We start from the raw sequence: 16,218 nt of genomic DNA on the forward strand, positions 1-16,218 counted from the left end.
AAGAAATATCATGGCGTGATTACAGCAGCCAATGAATTAATACCTGGACTGCAACATGGAACAGCAATTTCCAGCTCATAGTTCCTACCTGTCAACCACTCTGATTTAGGAGTGCTTTATTCAAGCCATAATTTGCCCAAAACACGTTTTATGGAAAACTTAAACCTTCTAGCCTTTATTTTTAGGTGTTGATGAAGATTTGACACTGGAATAGGATAGACACTCCGGAGCCATTGTGTGTTCTGAGAAACGTAGTCTAACAACCTATCTTGATTTCTTCTGGCTTAGCATCTCAGTGCTAATGCCAATACATGACCCTCCTAAAAGTGCCTGTTATTTCCAGGGAGACTGATTTGGGTGAATCTCCATCAGTCTTGGTACTCAATGTACCCAGAGTTTTCTCTCCTGGGGGTGGGGGAGTCAAATACTAGACTGGAGTGAATATTTACCTCAATAAAGAAAGCCTTCCATCCTGATTGCGGCTTTTCCTCTTCTGCCTTATAAACGCCCGTTTTCTGCAATGGGATGAGACAGAAGCCACTGAGAAATGAACAGGTAACAGGTGCTCTGGTAATCCCTGAGTTTATGAAATTCTAAAATGTTCACTAGTGTGAATCTGCAGAAGAGTGTTCCTGGTTTGAGTCTCCCAAGGACAGGGTAGAGTGAAACAGCTATGGCGACTGTGTTCAAAGTGGGGCAGGATGGGTTGGGGTTACATCCCACTTCTTTCCTGGTGATCATAAAGCATTCCATACATCATGGATGGGGAACCTCTGGTCCAGGGGCCAAGGGCAGCCCTCCAGCCCTCTCTGTCTGGCCCTTGTGATAATCTCCAGGACACCCATACTTCCAAACCACAACCCTCACCAGCTGTGCTTTCCTCCCTCCTAACCTGTTTCCCCCTGGCTGGAATGTGTCCTTGGACTCTGATAATACTTCTTGCTTGCCTGGATGGAGGATAGACAAAAAAGTGTGTCTGTGAAGAAACTAGGCTACTGCACAATTGTGGAATTCACACTGATTGCTCTGTTCACTTTTGTCTTTGACACTGCCCATCACTGGCACGCAGCCTCCACCCCTGCTATAGACTCATGAGCCCCAATATATTAGTGGGGCTTACTTTCTAGCATGGGTCTTTTTAGAACTACAGCATAAAGACAATGCTCTTTAGCCCACACTTCCTGGGGCAACATTAGATGGAAATACACTCTGCTGCGCTTTGAAATGAAATCATCCTATCGATGTTTTTGGTAACTTATATAATGAAAGAATTCCATTGTATTTGGTTGTTTGACTCTTGGATTATTTATCCATTCAATGTATACCCCTTTCTTCTGAAGGAACCCAGCAGGTTCCAGAGTGGGCCTTTTTGTTACATATGAGCTTCTGCTCCTTTAAGGTGGAAGCAACAGCAATGGACTTTCCTGTGCAGCCCATCACAAATGGTAACCAGCCAGTGCATGTCACACCCGCACCACACCACACCCATACCACTATCCTAACTGAGTACACTCACTATCTGTGTAATTTTTAAAAAAGAACTTTGCAAATAAATGGGCTAATTCAATGTGTCGGCAATAGAACCCATCTTTGAAGGAAATAATTTATTTTTGGAGAACTGCTTGTGTGCGTAGGGATGGGGGTTTGATTCACTCAACTGTGTTACGAAGCTTGGAGAAACCCCCAATCCCAAATCCTCTTACCACTTTCTCAACCTTGCAGGGAAGCCAAGATACAGGTTGTGAAACACCTGAAGGACCAGGACCCACCAACAGCCTGAAGTCTCGCCTGAGAATAAGAAGGGAAGGAGGCGGCACAGTGAGTGCTGAGGAAGCTACTTTTTGGAGACAAGTAGCACTGCCAAGGTGGCGCTGTGGGCTAAACCACAGAGACTAGGGCTTGCCGATCAGAAGGTCGGCGGTTCGAATCCCCACGATGGGGTGAGCTCCCGTTGCTCAGTCCCTGCTCCTGCCCACCTAGCAGTTTGAAAGCACGTAAAAGTGCAAGTAGATGAATAGGTACCGCTCCAGCGGGAAGGTAAACGGTGTTTCCGTGCACTGCTCTGGTTCGCCAGAAGTGGCTTAGTCATGCTGGCCACATGACCCGGAAGCTGTACGCTGGCTCCCTCGGCCTCTAGAGCGAGATGAGCGCTGGAACCCCAGAGTCATTCGTGACTGGACCTAACGGTCAGGAGTACCTTTACCACTGCCAAGGCAATAGTTCACTTATTGAAGTAAAAGGGATCGTTATGTTTAAGCAATTAAAAATACTCTTTGTCTACTACTCAGATGACTCAGCCATTCTGATGGTTCTTCAATACCATCAACCTGATTCCAAAAGTTCTAGAGCATATTCAGTAATCCACCCACAGAGTTCCCTTATGAATCTTGTTTGTAGGTTTGAAAACATATAAAAGTATAAAAAACTATAATGTTTTGTGGAGCTGTTCACAGACACAAAGAGCACTCAGAATGCTTTCTTTTCTTTTTTTCCAGAGAGAAAATACTGCACACTTTAAGGAAGGGAACACCCCAATGGCTTCTCTGTAGAGATTTAAAAGCGAACCTACATTGTCACACTTTCAAAAATAAAGTGGAAACCAAAACACAGACATCCTTCAAAATTCACATGTCTTTGAAGTTTGCAATGCAGCTCTCAAGCCAAGTAATGTGCACAGAAATGCTAGGGTGAAGTGTGTATATAAATGCATAGGTTAGTGAAAATAAAGAACAAAAAAGCACTAGGGGGAGTTGTTAGCAAAAATATGTATATTTGACAAAACGACATACAGAAATGTGGAGATTGAGAGAAAAGCACACAAAAATGCTGGCAATTTTTCATGAGGATTTTTTTTTAAAAAAACAGTAATTTGCAAAATGCAGCAGAAATGTGGAGAACCGAATTTAAGAAAGATACAACCAAGATTAACAGATTGTCCCATTCTTTGTATATTTATATCAACTCTGTATATTTGTATTAATAAATCATGCACAATAAATCCTACCTTTCAGAACCCAAAGTGTTAGAAAAGAAACATTTAACTGCTGAAGGCTCCATATCTGTGTAGAGCTCGATAATACCTGTAGCTTTTGTCTAGAAAAAGAGAGAACAGGACAGAAATATCAAGTATTCCTCAAGCTATCACCCATTTCTTCTATCAGCGACATGATAGTTTTCTATAGGAAGCTGTCTTATACGGAGTCAGACCATTGGGTCCATCTACCTCAGTTTTGTCTACACTGATTGGCAACAGCTGTCTAGGGTGATTACAAGCAGGTTTCTCTCCCAGGCCTATGTGGAAACATCAGGGATCAAACCAAAGACCTTCAGCATGCAAAGCAAATACCACTGTGCAATGGTTCTTCCTACGTAGATCCCAAAGATCTCATTTCAACAGCAGCCACCTAATTAGCTGGCTAGTATAGAAACATGTGTCAGGAAACAGTCTGTGTGAAATCAACCTACAGCTTTCATTGAAATTAATAACCTTTCAGTTTCATTGAAATTAAGAACCTTTCTTTGTGCTTTGCCTCTAGGGGCACATTCATTTTTGTTGTTGTTTAGTCGTGTCCAGAGCACGCCAGGCACCTCTGTCCTCCACTACCTCCCGCAGTTTGGTCAAACTCATGCTGGTAACCTCGAAAACACTATCCAACCATCTCGTCCTCTGTTGCCCCCTTCTCCTTGTGCCCTCCATCTTTCCCAGCATCAGTGTCTTCTCCAGGGAGTCTTCTCTTCTCATGAGGTGGCCAAAGTACTGGAGCCTCAGCTTCACGATCTGTCGTTCCAGTGAGCACTCAGGGCTGATTTCCTTAAGAATGGATGCGTTTGCTCTTCTTGCAGTCCATGGGACTCTCAAGAGTCTTCTCCAGCACCATAATTCAAAAGGGGCACATTCATATACATATACTAATAGAGCCTATTTAAATATTTACTGTATCTGAATGTAACATTAAAAGGCCAGAAGGAAATGTCATAATATTCTAATATGTACCAGTAAAGCTCAAGACCAACCAAGTGCCCTCAGAAAATGGCCAAATGTCATAATTGTTCCTGTCATTTATTGGAACATTGGCCAAGGCTTCCTGCTTCCTGCTTCCAATAATACCGATAATTTCCTAGTAAGCTTGAACGTAACAGAGTGTCCTTGATAAACTATGATTTTCATCAGTTAAAAGGCTATGTGTACCCATGGCTTGAAGTAAATAATAAAACAAGTCTCATGACTGAATTAGTTATGTTGCAACATGAGTTTTCCTCACCTCGGTTCTCTTCCAGGAAATTTGGGGCATTTTCAGATTCAAAATGGTGCTAAGAAAAAAGCTTATAACCGACATTGCAATCGATATTTTAATCGATGGGTCCCGTGTCATCAAGTGATCATTGTTTGGGGTGGCCCTGCAGGGCAACAGAGAGGTTTTTAAAATAATAGCTCCCTTGCAATAGACAAAGCAATTACATATTTCCTCTAATCACAGAAATTTGACTCTTTCTGGGTTTTTCTTCTTTGGAATATACACATATAGAAAAATATACAGGTGGCGGGTGGGGGGAAGTATTCTAATTCAAACCCTCTGTGAATTTTGCAGCAGGGATCTGAAGCCAAGTTCTAGGCTCTACTGACAAATTAAAAACAGAAAATCACCAGATTTTACCCACCCAAAAGTTCTTAAAGAACTCAAATGTGAAATTGCTGTTCTTCTAACAAAAATATTTAACTGGTTCCGAAGACCTGTCTCCATGTCTGAGGAATGCAAATGGGCCCAGGTAACACCAACTTTTAAAATGCAACCAAGAGGGGATCTAGGAAGTAACAGGCCAGTTAATAAGTGAAATTAGGTGAAAACCCTTATTAAAAATAGAATTAGCATATAAAAGAGCAAGACTTATTGAAGTAAAACTAGCATGGCTTTTGCAAGGGTAAGTCTAATAATAATAATAATAATAATAATAATAATAATAATAATAATAACCTAATAATAATAATAATAATAATAATAATAATAATACCCCACCCATCTGGCTGGGTTTCCCCAGCCACTCTGGGCGGCTTTTCTTTCAGAGTTTTTTGAGAGATTCAAAAAAATGAAGCCAGGAATTACTGAGGGTAAAGACAATTGTAAACATTTTTAAGTATAGATTAATTTGAACGTATTAATTTGAAAGAATAGATTAATTTGAACCACACAGCAAAAGCTGCCTTTGCGCAAAACCCATTGGTTGGTGTCCTTTATGTCATCGAGATTCAACTCATCAGAGGGCAGAACTGCTTTGCAGGCTGCTTCTTTTTTTAATCCTTCTTAATTAGTAAGATGGCAAGCAAATTGACAGAGGGATATGGAAACACAGTGAATAATAATAATAATAATAATAATAATAATAATAATAATAAGTGGCAGACACTCATCAGAAACATTGCAGTGTTGATTGGAGTGATGGCTGAACTAGCATTTTGTTCAGTGGTTGCATGTTTATCATTCTAATTACAAAGGTGGGTTAATAACACCATCCACTGACTGCCTAACAACCTGGGTCACTTCTGCCCTTCCTCCAAAAAAGAGAGTTTGTTTATCTCTTCTCCTGTGTTCCAGGAGTTCTCCTGAACCCATCAGTCAACTGGAAGGGGGTGCAGAAATGGGGGGAAACCTTGTTGTGCCAGTGGAAGTCCTTGTGTGGGCTTCCATTGGTTGTGTTTGTTAGCTGAATCCTGTCCTATGCTTGGGAGTGTGTGGGGTGTGCCTGGTAAAGTCTCAAAAGCCACAGGAGCTACTAAAGTTTCCTGTTATCAAGGGTGAAGCTTTGGTATTCTGCACAGCTCCTTGCCATTGTCCTTGATTAGACTATGCAGAATTATTGCACAACAGTAACACATTACAGAATTAAGCGAGAAAAGGTTTTATCATTTAAATGCACGTAACCGATGCAAATTAGAATCCAGATTTTCTTGGCTCGGAATGAGTTAGCTTGCTGTAGTTTTGCGGAACATGGGCTGCTGTTTGATAGTAAAAGGAAAAATGAGAGCAGCAGCATGAACTCACCGGAAATATTTTGCTCCTGATAGCTCATTGAAGAAATGGTGGGAATCATCGAGAGGGAAGAATTCATCTCCTGCTGCTATGATTAGATACTTGGGTTTGTTTATGTATCGTTCGTTATATGCTGGGGATGGGAAAATTAACTGTTTTAGAAATGACCAACATATGGTTCTCAGGTTGCTACCACTTTGTTTTATCATAAATCATCATAAAAAGGATAGCAAGACTGCACAGAAGCAATAAAGAATAAGTAGAATGGAGTAAGGATCACAAATTCCTAAAGGGGGCAGAATGTAAGGACGTGGGAGAATTCTGTCCAGTGGACACAGGTGTTGAAATTGCAGCAGTTCTCATATTCATTTGATTTCCAGAATCAGTCTAGCAAAATCTGAAGTCGGCAGATTATATAAAATTAATGACATGCCACAACAGATATTTTTTTTATTTAACAAAATTTGTATACCAAGTGGCTGTTGTAGCTTAACAAAGCCGGTAATTGGCTGATAGAGGAAGAAATGTGGAGAGGCAGAGGAAGGGGAAGTGGAGAAATGAGAGAGGAAGAAGAAAAGGAGTTGGAAGTTTGGAGTGGGGGAAGACAGCAAGGGAGTGAAAACTTACTCAAGGCAGGCTGTTGAAGGATAGCGTGCAAAAGTGTCTAATCAGTGACCAGCTTGATTGCTTACTTGCTCTACCTACCCTGCCCCACCCCAGACAAAATAATGGATCTACACCAAAGTGGGAAAGACTTCATTTGGTCGAGCCTCTGCATAACACCATACTCTTCCATGCTTGTTCCGTGCATTGTAGCGCCACCAAACTTGCCTTTTCCTTCTATTTCTACAACTATCCTTTCTTCTGCTACCATATCATTTATCAGAGAAATCTGAGAACATAAGAAGTGCTCACCAAGTGGATCAACATGCGAAGTTAATATCTTGAACCGCGGAGTGTCCAGCTTCTGAGTAATTTTCAGTTCATGTATGTGCCGCCATGCAAATGTCCAGCCACAGTACGCTCGGTATTGATGATGCCAGCTCTGAAGCGAAGCAGCCAGAAGTGAGTTCTCTGTGTACATTAAGACTTTCCATACAGCAAGTGCCAAAGCTTAAGTGCAGTATTTTTCGCTCTATAAGACGCACCACACCACAAGATGCACCTAGTTTTTGGAGGAGGGAAAAATTAATATTCTGAATCTCAGAAGCCAGAACAGCAAGAGGGATCGCTGCGCAGGGAAAGCAGCAATCCCTCTTGCTGTTCTGTCTTCTGGGATAGCTGCGCAGCCTGCATTCGCTCCATAAGACGCACACACATTTCCCCTTACTTTTTAGGAGGGAAAAAGTGAGTCTTATAGAGCAAAAAATACGGTACTTGAAATCCTGTAGAATGGAGAATTACTACACACACATAGCGCATTGCCCTTTGTACAGTCTCGTTGTTCTCTACTCTTCTTTACTTTACTGTGAAGAAACTGGATTCTCACCTTAATGATATTCAAAAGATCAAATACAAGTGGAGCAAAGGACACAACTCTTTCATCCACAGCTGCCGCAAGCCAGCTAGTCCAGCCACGCTGCCAAAAAGAGACAAAATAATGAGGTTGGGAACAAGAAGAAAACAAGGAGGATCATGCAACTGATGAGTTACATACATGGAAAGCAAAGCAGCACAGACCTTCGTACCTACCTTGGAACCACCTGTCAACATGAACTTGGCAAGGTTCATCTTTCCAGCAGATTCTTTCTGTAAGAACGCTGTTATGGTGTCCATGGCTCGCACAGTGGCCTGAACACAAGACAAAAGGATTACAGCCTCTGGAATTCAAAGGACATACTTGCAAAGACTCTGAGGATACTCTATTGTTAGAATGGCATAGTCACAGTGCCATCACAAGGTGGTTTGTCTTCAGAGCTTTAACAGGGGCACCCTATATTCTGCAAAGGCAATACTGAGGGTACACACAGTGTACTGATGTAAGAATTAGCACTCATCACCTCACTGATATTTTTTACAAATCCTTCTCCTAGAAACAAAATGAATTAATTTCACCCTCTGATATATTCTGTGTTTAGTTCTTTGCAACACTGTGCTCATTCATCAGGTCTCAAGCAGAATGTGCACATAATCCCTCAACAAAGGGAATTCTGCAGAATTTGTGATCATCACACATAATTTCCAGCAAGGCCAGGGAAATGTGCATATATCAAGTGAATTTTGTATATCACTGGCAATTATACATAATCCCTAATAGGTTTTGCAGATTGTTCATATCTTCAGCTAAATTTTGAACATTATCTGGCCATTATGTATAATCCCAAACAGACTGTTGAAAATGTATGTATCTTGACTTCATTTTGCACATTTTCTGGGCATATGTAGATTCTCTAGTCTATATGCATAGTCTCCATGAAACATGCCTTTTTTTCTTATTTCCTGTTCAGAACCGTACAACCTGCACTTCCCAGGCTGCTTCTGGGCCAGTGCCTAATCTTACATGGTTGACAGTATACCTTCCCATGGCTCAGCCAAGCAGTAGGAAAAATGGGGGGGGGGGGGGCTTAGAATAAAGATCAACTTTATTCTGTGGTCCGGCACCCTTTTTCACCACTCTCAGCTGTTTCCCAGTCTCCTGAGCAGCACAAGGGGGACTCTCCCCGGTCCTACCCTCCCTCCCAACCCCCACCCGCAATTCCTCTAAAGAATGATCCCATGCTGCTATTAAGGTTTTTATTACAGCTTAAGAAACCTTTAAAATTACTCTTCTAGCATTACTGCATTGCTGGGAAGAAGCAGAACATGTTCCTGAATGTTGGCAGTGTCTGTCCACCAATCCAGAAAGAAGGAAGAAGCCAGAGTTACCTTGACCATTGGGAACTGAATCAGCACATCTGGCTGTGCCATCTTGTCAATTATGAACTTCCTCCATGAACAAAAAACAGCATAATCTTCAATGCCATTCTTGCATTCTTGCATAGGGATTTTCTAGAAGCAAAACAGATCAAACATGATAGGCCTGTCCTAGTTCTCATACCACGTGGAATGAGAACTGCCATGATCTATTACTCTAGCATAGCAATGAGTTCGTTCAGTTCTGTTACAGGTTGAGTGATTCTGCTCGACAGAATGAGGATCAATATCTCAAAAGTGAAATACAAATGTTTTCTTTGGAAAACAATACCAGTGAGGGATAGGGGAGAAATTCAAACCGGCTAGTGTTTTAGCATTAATGTCCCTCATTTGTGTTGTCTGAAGCAATATGTGAAATGAAACACCTGTCCACTCAGATTTCACGATGCAGTACGCCAGCAAAATAATGCACGCACAAATGTGCATGTGCTATTCTATTTGCTTATTTTAGCATATCCTTCAATGCATGTAGCAAGGCAATTTACAAACGTGTAGCTGCTTTAAAAACCCATACAAAATAAGAACAGCCTGGAGATAAATCTGAGAACAATTCAACATAAAACATCTATGGCAGAGGCTATTTCATCCAGCTGGAAAAGTGTATCTAAACAAAAATGTCTTCTATTGTTTGTGGAAGGTTCAAAGAGCGGGTGTGTGCTGTATCCCAGCAGGAATTCTGTTCCACAGAACAGGGACAGCTCACTATCTGCACTTTCTACAAACTATTGGAGACATTTTTTCCCAACAGCTTTTCCCCGTTGGATGAATGGGTCTTTAGCTACGGGTGTCTATTTTGGACTGTTGTGTGCATATGTTTAAAATATATGCCCTGCTTATTGTGTTGTTTTTGTTTTTTACCTGGTTTATTGTAAATCGCCTAGAGGGATGTGTGTGGAAGGAAACTAATAACAAGTAAATGATGTATTAGGAAAAAATAACATCTAAAATGCGTAATATTAGGGGAAGTGCTTGCAAAAATGTGTACATTAGGGGAAATTACACACACAAAATGTGCTTATTAGGAGAAATTTGCACTAAAATACTGATGAAACTTCACAAGCTCCTAAAAGAATTCCATAGGCGGGTGCGTAATTGTGGAGAACTGAACTTTAGATTTGTTTGAGTGGGTGGGTGGATGAGAAACAGAGAGAAATCAAAACTGTCAGATGTGAACATCCCTACACCCAATCAATTCATTCTGTGGACACACATAAGAGTATGAAAGAGAGTGTGGGAAGAGCACTTACGTGGTAGGTAATTGGCTGGTTTGGGATCTGCCTCAAAATAGCTGTGCAACTTCAGAGACAAAGCGAAGTATTAGTCATTAGTATCTGTTCTGCAATGGCTGTGAAAGTGCTCCATGCTTCTTTGAAAATAACATCAACACAAGCAAATACGCTCTATGATTGACAGGCAATGATGCCAAAGCAACCAGAGCCAACAACTCTGGGTGGCTTTGGGGCCAGTCATAAAATTTGCTAAAATCAAGACACACTATTACAGCAGTTCAGAGAAGAGCAAACTGATATTAATTTCCTGTTCTTTTGCTGCCATTTTAATTAACAGTAAATCATGGTCATAGTTTCTTAAATGATTTGAATGCCCTATCTGAGTATGTGTGACAAAGAGTTCAAGAAACATCTTGGTCATAATTTGTACATATGTACTGGGGAGCTGAGAGGCAGATGACCCGAGAAATAAGCATAAAGAAACTTTCTTGAATACAGTGAATTGGATTAGATTACCATTAAACATCTGCTTCACAGTTCTCTATTCTAGTAGGGCTACTAATTTCTTTAACAGTGTTAACAAAGCAGAGTTGGTGTCATAATCATTTCTCAGGGATTCTTTTTGCTACTTACAAACCGGCAGACTTTGCTGTCATAATGGCTTCATCAACCCTTAAGTCCATGGGTTGAGGGACATCATCATTTCTTCCATTCCCAATCATCAGCAAACACAAGTTCGTCATTTTGGGGTTTTGGGGGACAACAATGGTCAGTTCATGCCACCAAACTGTTGCATCCACTTCAGAATCTGAATGGATACACAGAAACATAACTGATATTTATCTAATAGTAGAGAAATCACACACACACACAGGGTTAGGACATATGAAGCGAAAGGAAGGTCACCAGCCCCAGCCCCCCAACATCAATTTGGGCAGGGATGTTGTTAGACTCCAAATCCCATCAACCCCATCAATCGTAGCTCAAAAAATGGAATGGAATGTTGAGACAGTAAGAACAGTGTACTGATTCACACAGGAATCTGCACCAAAAGAACTATGCACTAAGTAAAAAAAGAGTCATCATAAAAGCAGTCAGGAAAATCCCCCGATAAAGGGTCAGTATGACTGGAAGTTGGGGCATGTATCTTGTTCCTCGTGCTTAAGCAAGATGCAGCAATATGTGAAAACATTTCACGTTGGATTGGGCTCTAAAGTGAACAATTCCTTGTGGGCATATCTGGGATATGGAGAAATTTGGTAGGAGAATGCTGCTGGCCCAAGAAAGTCGCATGACCCAGCACAAACCTTTGCATTAATTAAAGCTTAGCTCCCAATTGCCCTGCAGTTGTTCTGTTGATGGTGGATCATTTCTTCTTCATTACATTCTCAGACAGGACAACTTCACCCTTTTATCAGACCTTGACCTTACAAAGTTTTCTAATTCCAACCTTAATAATTTGTGCGAATTAACAACTTTAAAGAGATTCTATTTCCTGCTTGGACCTATGTCTTGATCTCTGCCTCAGAACTATGTTTTCCGCAGAAGCTGGGGAAGTGACCATGCTCCCTTTTCTAGCCAGCCACGGAGAGACTAGGCCTGTAGCTGCTCCTCCTCACATTTCCTTACTTCCCACAGAGCAGATCACACCCATCTAGCAGCCTCCACATCATGTTAGGCTTCCTTCCCGCTCTTTCTCATCCTCCTCAAATGAAAAGGGCAAGCGAAGAACTGCCATCCTCTGCTCTCACCATCCAGCCACTTCAGGGAGGTCATGTTGAGGGTATAGATGGTGACATCTGGCGTGTCCTCCTTGTTCTTGAGGGTGTAGCTGTAGTGAGGGTCATGCTGCTTGACGTAGTCATCCAGGGCCGTCTGCTTCACCATCCATCCTGAGGGCAGGCAAGTGGTCAATAGGAGAAGGGCGACAGCAGCATACATAGTCCAGTCACTTGACTGTGTCCCGCTGGCAGTTGTCCCAGTTGCTTCACATCACACTAACCAACAGGTAGGTTGGCAGCGCACACTAGAGCTTTTCTACAGAGCAGTTCCCTCTATAAATGTTACAATAGGCTTTCCCTGTAGTTATAAAGGTCACTGAGCATGGAAGGCCCCCAATCACATGCTCAGGGCAGCTCTTATGCAGATGGAAATGTGCCAGTTGTTCTTCAGTGACGTCCAGTCACAAGGCATCCTCCCAGCCACATCATCAAATTGAAGCCACTGAGAGCTCTGCTATACCTGAAGGATGGGTTCAGGCCTGGACTGAAGTGGAGCAAGAAAAAGGTGGCACATGTTGGCAAGCAGACCCTGCCCCTTCCCTTTTTCATTCCTGTCACTGCCTGATGCAACGCAGAAGCAAATGCCCTTTTGTAATGGGCTTCCTTGCAGGCTTACTCTCAGGTATTACAGTTAGTAAGAGAGGTACATTGTTTTGCATGGGTACAGTGTGTATAATCTCAATGCAAGGCATTATGAACTGTTGAAATCTGCTGTTTGTATATGTGTTTGTGTATGGGGGCCCTAGGTGGTAAATTTTACTGCCTGTCCTTGAGCCCAAACTATTTAGGGACAGTGAGTTGTATTCCAGTCCTGGTGTTCACTCTATCTAGAGCTCATTCAAATGTGAATTTAGAAACAAAAACCCTCAAGCAACTTGTTCACAATGATTCAAACTGTCTGTTCTCTGACTTAGAAAGTGTTTACCGTATTTTACTTTCATTATTTAATTTTTTTTCTTTCGTAAGTATCCCTCAAAGTAAAATATTTCAGAAGTGATCTGGATGTTGTCCTTGACGGTACTGAAAACATGGTTCCACTGGGCTGAAGAAGAGACACGTCAGCATAAAAATACAAAACTGCATGTACCATAACAAAAGCACGCCCTGTTAAATGTTGCTATAAATGAATTAAATTTCCGGTGCTTTTTGTATTTAATCTAACATGATGACTGAAACAGGGTAGGTTCATTTAGTAGCTTATTAGGCATAACATGCCTTCGTTTTTTGTTTCCTGGAACGTTTCTTAATTTTCTCTTCTTGATCAGGATTCTATTGTTGTTTGGCAGAATATTTGTTCCTACCCTAAGCAAATAATGCTGTTGCCACCCTTTGTTTCTTGGAAGTGTGCCCTAACAGACATTTCCTTTGAGCTATCAAAGACAAGGCTTTCGAGCAATGCCCAAAAGCGAACATGAAATGCCTTAGGTGAGACTCCCATGTCCTGTGTGTTTTCTAATGTGCAGTCGCCACACTACTTGCAGTTTAAATTGTTTTTTCATTTAAGAGGAGAAATCATTTTGGCTATCCAACAGTATAAGTAGCCATATTTTTTTCTTTTTTCTTTTTCTTGAGGTGTATTTTGGGAAAATCAGAACGATTAGCACAATAAACTGCTTTTGCCATTCTCTGGATAGCACCTTGGGGAGGATTCCAGCAGCATGAGCTGGGGCCACAGCACCCCTGCTGAGCGTTGCACCAGCTTTCCATAGCAATGTACCCTTGCAGCCTGCATATGGAAATGTGGCTGGGATTGTGGGAATTCCTGAGATAAATACTTATGTGTTGTTGAACCCAGGTACCCGAATGGTGATCTGGAAAAGAGATGGCACTACGGCTGAATAATTGTGTGGGAGGTTCCTCCCTGTCCAACAGCCTCAGTGGCCTTCCTATCTTCAGCAGTCAACTCTGATCCCTGAAGTTGACCCAGTGCAGCATCTGCTCACCCTGCAGGCTCTGACTCAGTATCTAGGTCACCGATAGATTCAGGGGTCATGACACCAATTTCCTTCCTTTGTGCAGCACAACCCAGGGCCCTGTATGATTCAGCAAGGCTGTGCAGCAATAGGGCTGCTGAATTATTGCATCTGCTGCCCCTTTGGAGTCTCATCCCGTGCAGTTTGAGTAGCGGCAGTACCTTAGTGCCAAATTCAGAAGTGCAGGGTCCTTTTATGATAGTCACAGCCCTGCCCTCTCACAGCCACACCATCTTTTAAGAATATGCAGTAAAAATGAGCTTTCAGTCTCTTTGCCTGGAATTCTGTTTAGCACAAATACACTGGGAAGCTCACCTGCATAAATGCCATTGCAATGATTAAGAACAACAAAAGAGGGCAGTGGTGCTCCTATTTCATTTTAATGGGCTTCTGCAAGGGGATTTCTACCTTTAGTCACCACAACTGAATGTATGAAGGAAAGTCCATAAATCCATTTTATTTAGCCTAAATAAAACTAATAGGTTCAACTGAATGACAGTATTTACAACACAGATAGGCATTGTTCCTTTCGTTATGATAGGCTAATAGCCCAACTAACTACCCACCCTAAGAATTCGATTTCTTAGCTGTACCATACTATGAATTGCAGTGAAAGGATGCAGTCTTAAAACATACCGTATATTTGGGAGTCTTACTGAAACCTGTTACTCCGTGCTTGAGACAGGAAAAGTGCTAAGAATTGCTCATGCTATGATTTAAATTTATATGTCACCATTCGCATACAAGATACCCTGCTCATGATTTCAAACATTATTCCAATGCAAACACCATTGAAATGAACTGGATTCAAAAACAGTGTCCAGTAGATCCTGGACACAGTAGATCATTCTCAGGAGTAGTTGTAGACATCTCTGCTATTGAAATAGCCTTGCAGTCAGTGGGTCCCCATCACACAGATCTATCAGGACAGTAACAGATGTCCCAAACAAACGATTACTAGCTTTCTCTCAAGTAATATTCTAAGTTACTATTGTGCGAGTGTTTCCTCTGCTCATGTCTGCAGTGCCAACATCAACAAATGCTCTGCTTCATATCTGTGCTTCAGGATGATCTAGAAGTGCACTCACATAAAATACAAAAGTGGTTTTTGACATGTTCACAACATGTAATAAGAAAAAGACATGCCTGGGGTTTGCTATCATCACTCCATACATGCTCAGGGAGCAATGTGTCCTGGCATACTCAGAAACATAATCACCATAATCACAAATGTCATTCTTGACGGCTGAAGTGAAAAGAGATTCAAAGCCTTTGCAAAGCTCCGGTCCAAATCAAACATGGACTTTGTTGTGTGTATATGTCTGGAGAGGACACTGCCACCTTTTCTCTCTTACGCCATCTTCTCTCTAAACTGCTACATTTGTGACATCACTGGGTGCCCTTCCCTCTGCCATCATTCATCTTTGCCTGCACTGGAACGCCAGGCAGTAAGCGTCACAGGCTCCTACACTTCTGCTGCCCACCATCAGGCGCAGTGCCAACTCTCTGCTTTGGCAAAGCAGCAGGCAAGTGCTGGTGCCCCTGTTTCCTGCACCATGTCACCTGGGTGGGCACGACGCATTGGCACTCCTTCCTGAGGGCACACGTGGTTTACACACAGTCCTGCCCGCGGCAGAAGCACTTGTGGCCCGTCTGCACCGACACCATTCTGTCTTTGCGGCAGCAGGTGCACTTCGACAAGCGTGGATAGCAGACAGTGCGCTCCAGCCCTGCTGCTGCCTGAGAGTAACAGCTTGTGGTAGGCGACTGCCGCAACAACAGCAGAAGCCTCTGCATTACACGCAAAAAAAGCTAGTCAGGCGGTGGAAAAAAGGCAGCAGAGGGACCCACCAAGGGGACAGGCAGAGCCCGGAAAGGGGGCAGTTAGGTGAGGAAGCACCCAGTGTCAGGCTTCTAGGATGCTACAATAGAGTTCCTGGAAAAGCAAGAGGCCAGTGACCCCCAAACCCTTGAACAATCCTCCCCCTACATAGCAGGTATAGTTTACTGTTTAAATTTGCACAGTCTCTTTAAGGCATTCCACCTACTTTCTTTGATGTGAATCAGCCGGTCATTTTCCACAACCAGGGCAATCACCGCCTACGCTCACCTGTTCCTTTCCCCCCATTTTCAAGGTTATCGGCAGGCGTGTCTGCATCCGCCGCTTCCCACAGGTCATCCTTGAACGTGTTGCTTGAACTCCCATTGTTCAGCTTTGCCAATCCCCCGTTTAAGATCTGAGCTGCTTGCCATATTAACATCCAGAAGCCTCCTCTGCTTTGGGCCTACAATGGTA

General features: G+C 42.4%; 1 protein-coding gene across 1 annotated transcript; it reads right to left on the bottom strand.

Moving 5' to 3' along the window:
* Positions 1-3,037: 3,037 nt before the first annotated feature.
* Positions 3,038-12,109, bottom strand: LOC114592834 (autocrine proliferation repressor protein A-like). The gene is made up of 8 exons (XM_077920134.1): positions 11,920-12,109; positions 10,802-10,976; positions 10,187-10,235; positions 8,892-9,014; positions 7,719-7,817; positions 7,516-7,605; positions 6,942-7,071; positions 3,038-3,093 (listed from the first exon to the last, which is right to left on the bottom strand). The coding sequence occupies exons 1-8, from the start codon at positions 12,107-12,109 to the stop codon at positions 3,038-3,040; spliced, it is 912 nt and encodes a 303-aa protein (XP_077776260.1).
* Positions 12,110-16,218: the final 4,109 nt, after the last annotated feature.

This window comes from Podarcis muralis, chromosome 2 (genome assembly GCF_964188315.1).
Source record: "Podarcis muralis chromosome 2, rPodMur119.hap1.1, whole genome shotgun sequence".
NCBI classification, from domain to species: Eukaryota; Metazoa; Chordata; class Lepidosauria; order Squamata; family Lacertidae; genus Podarcis; species Podarcis muralis.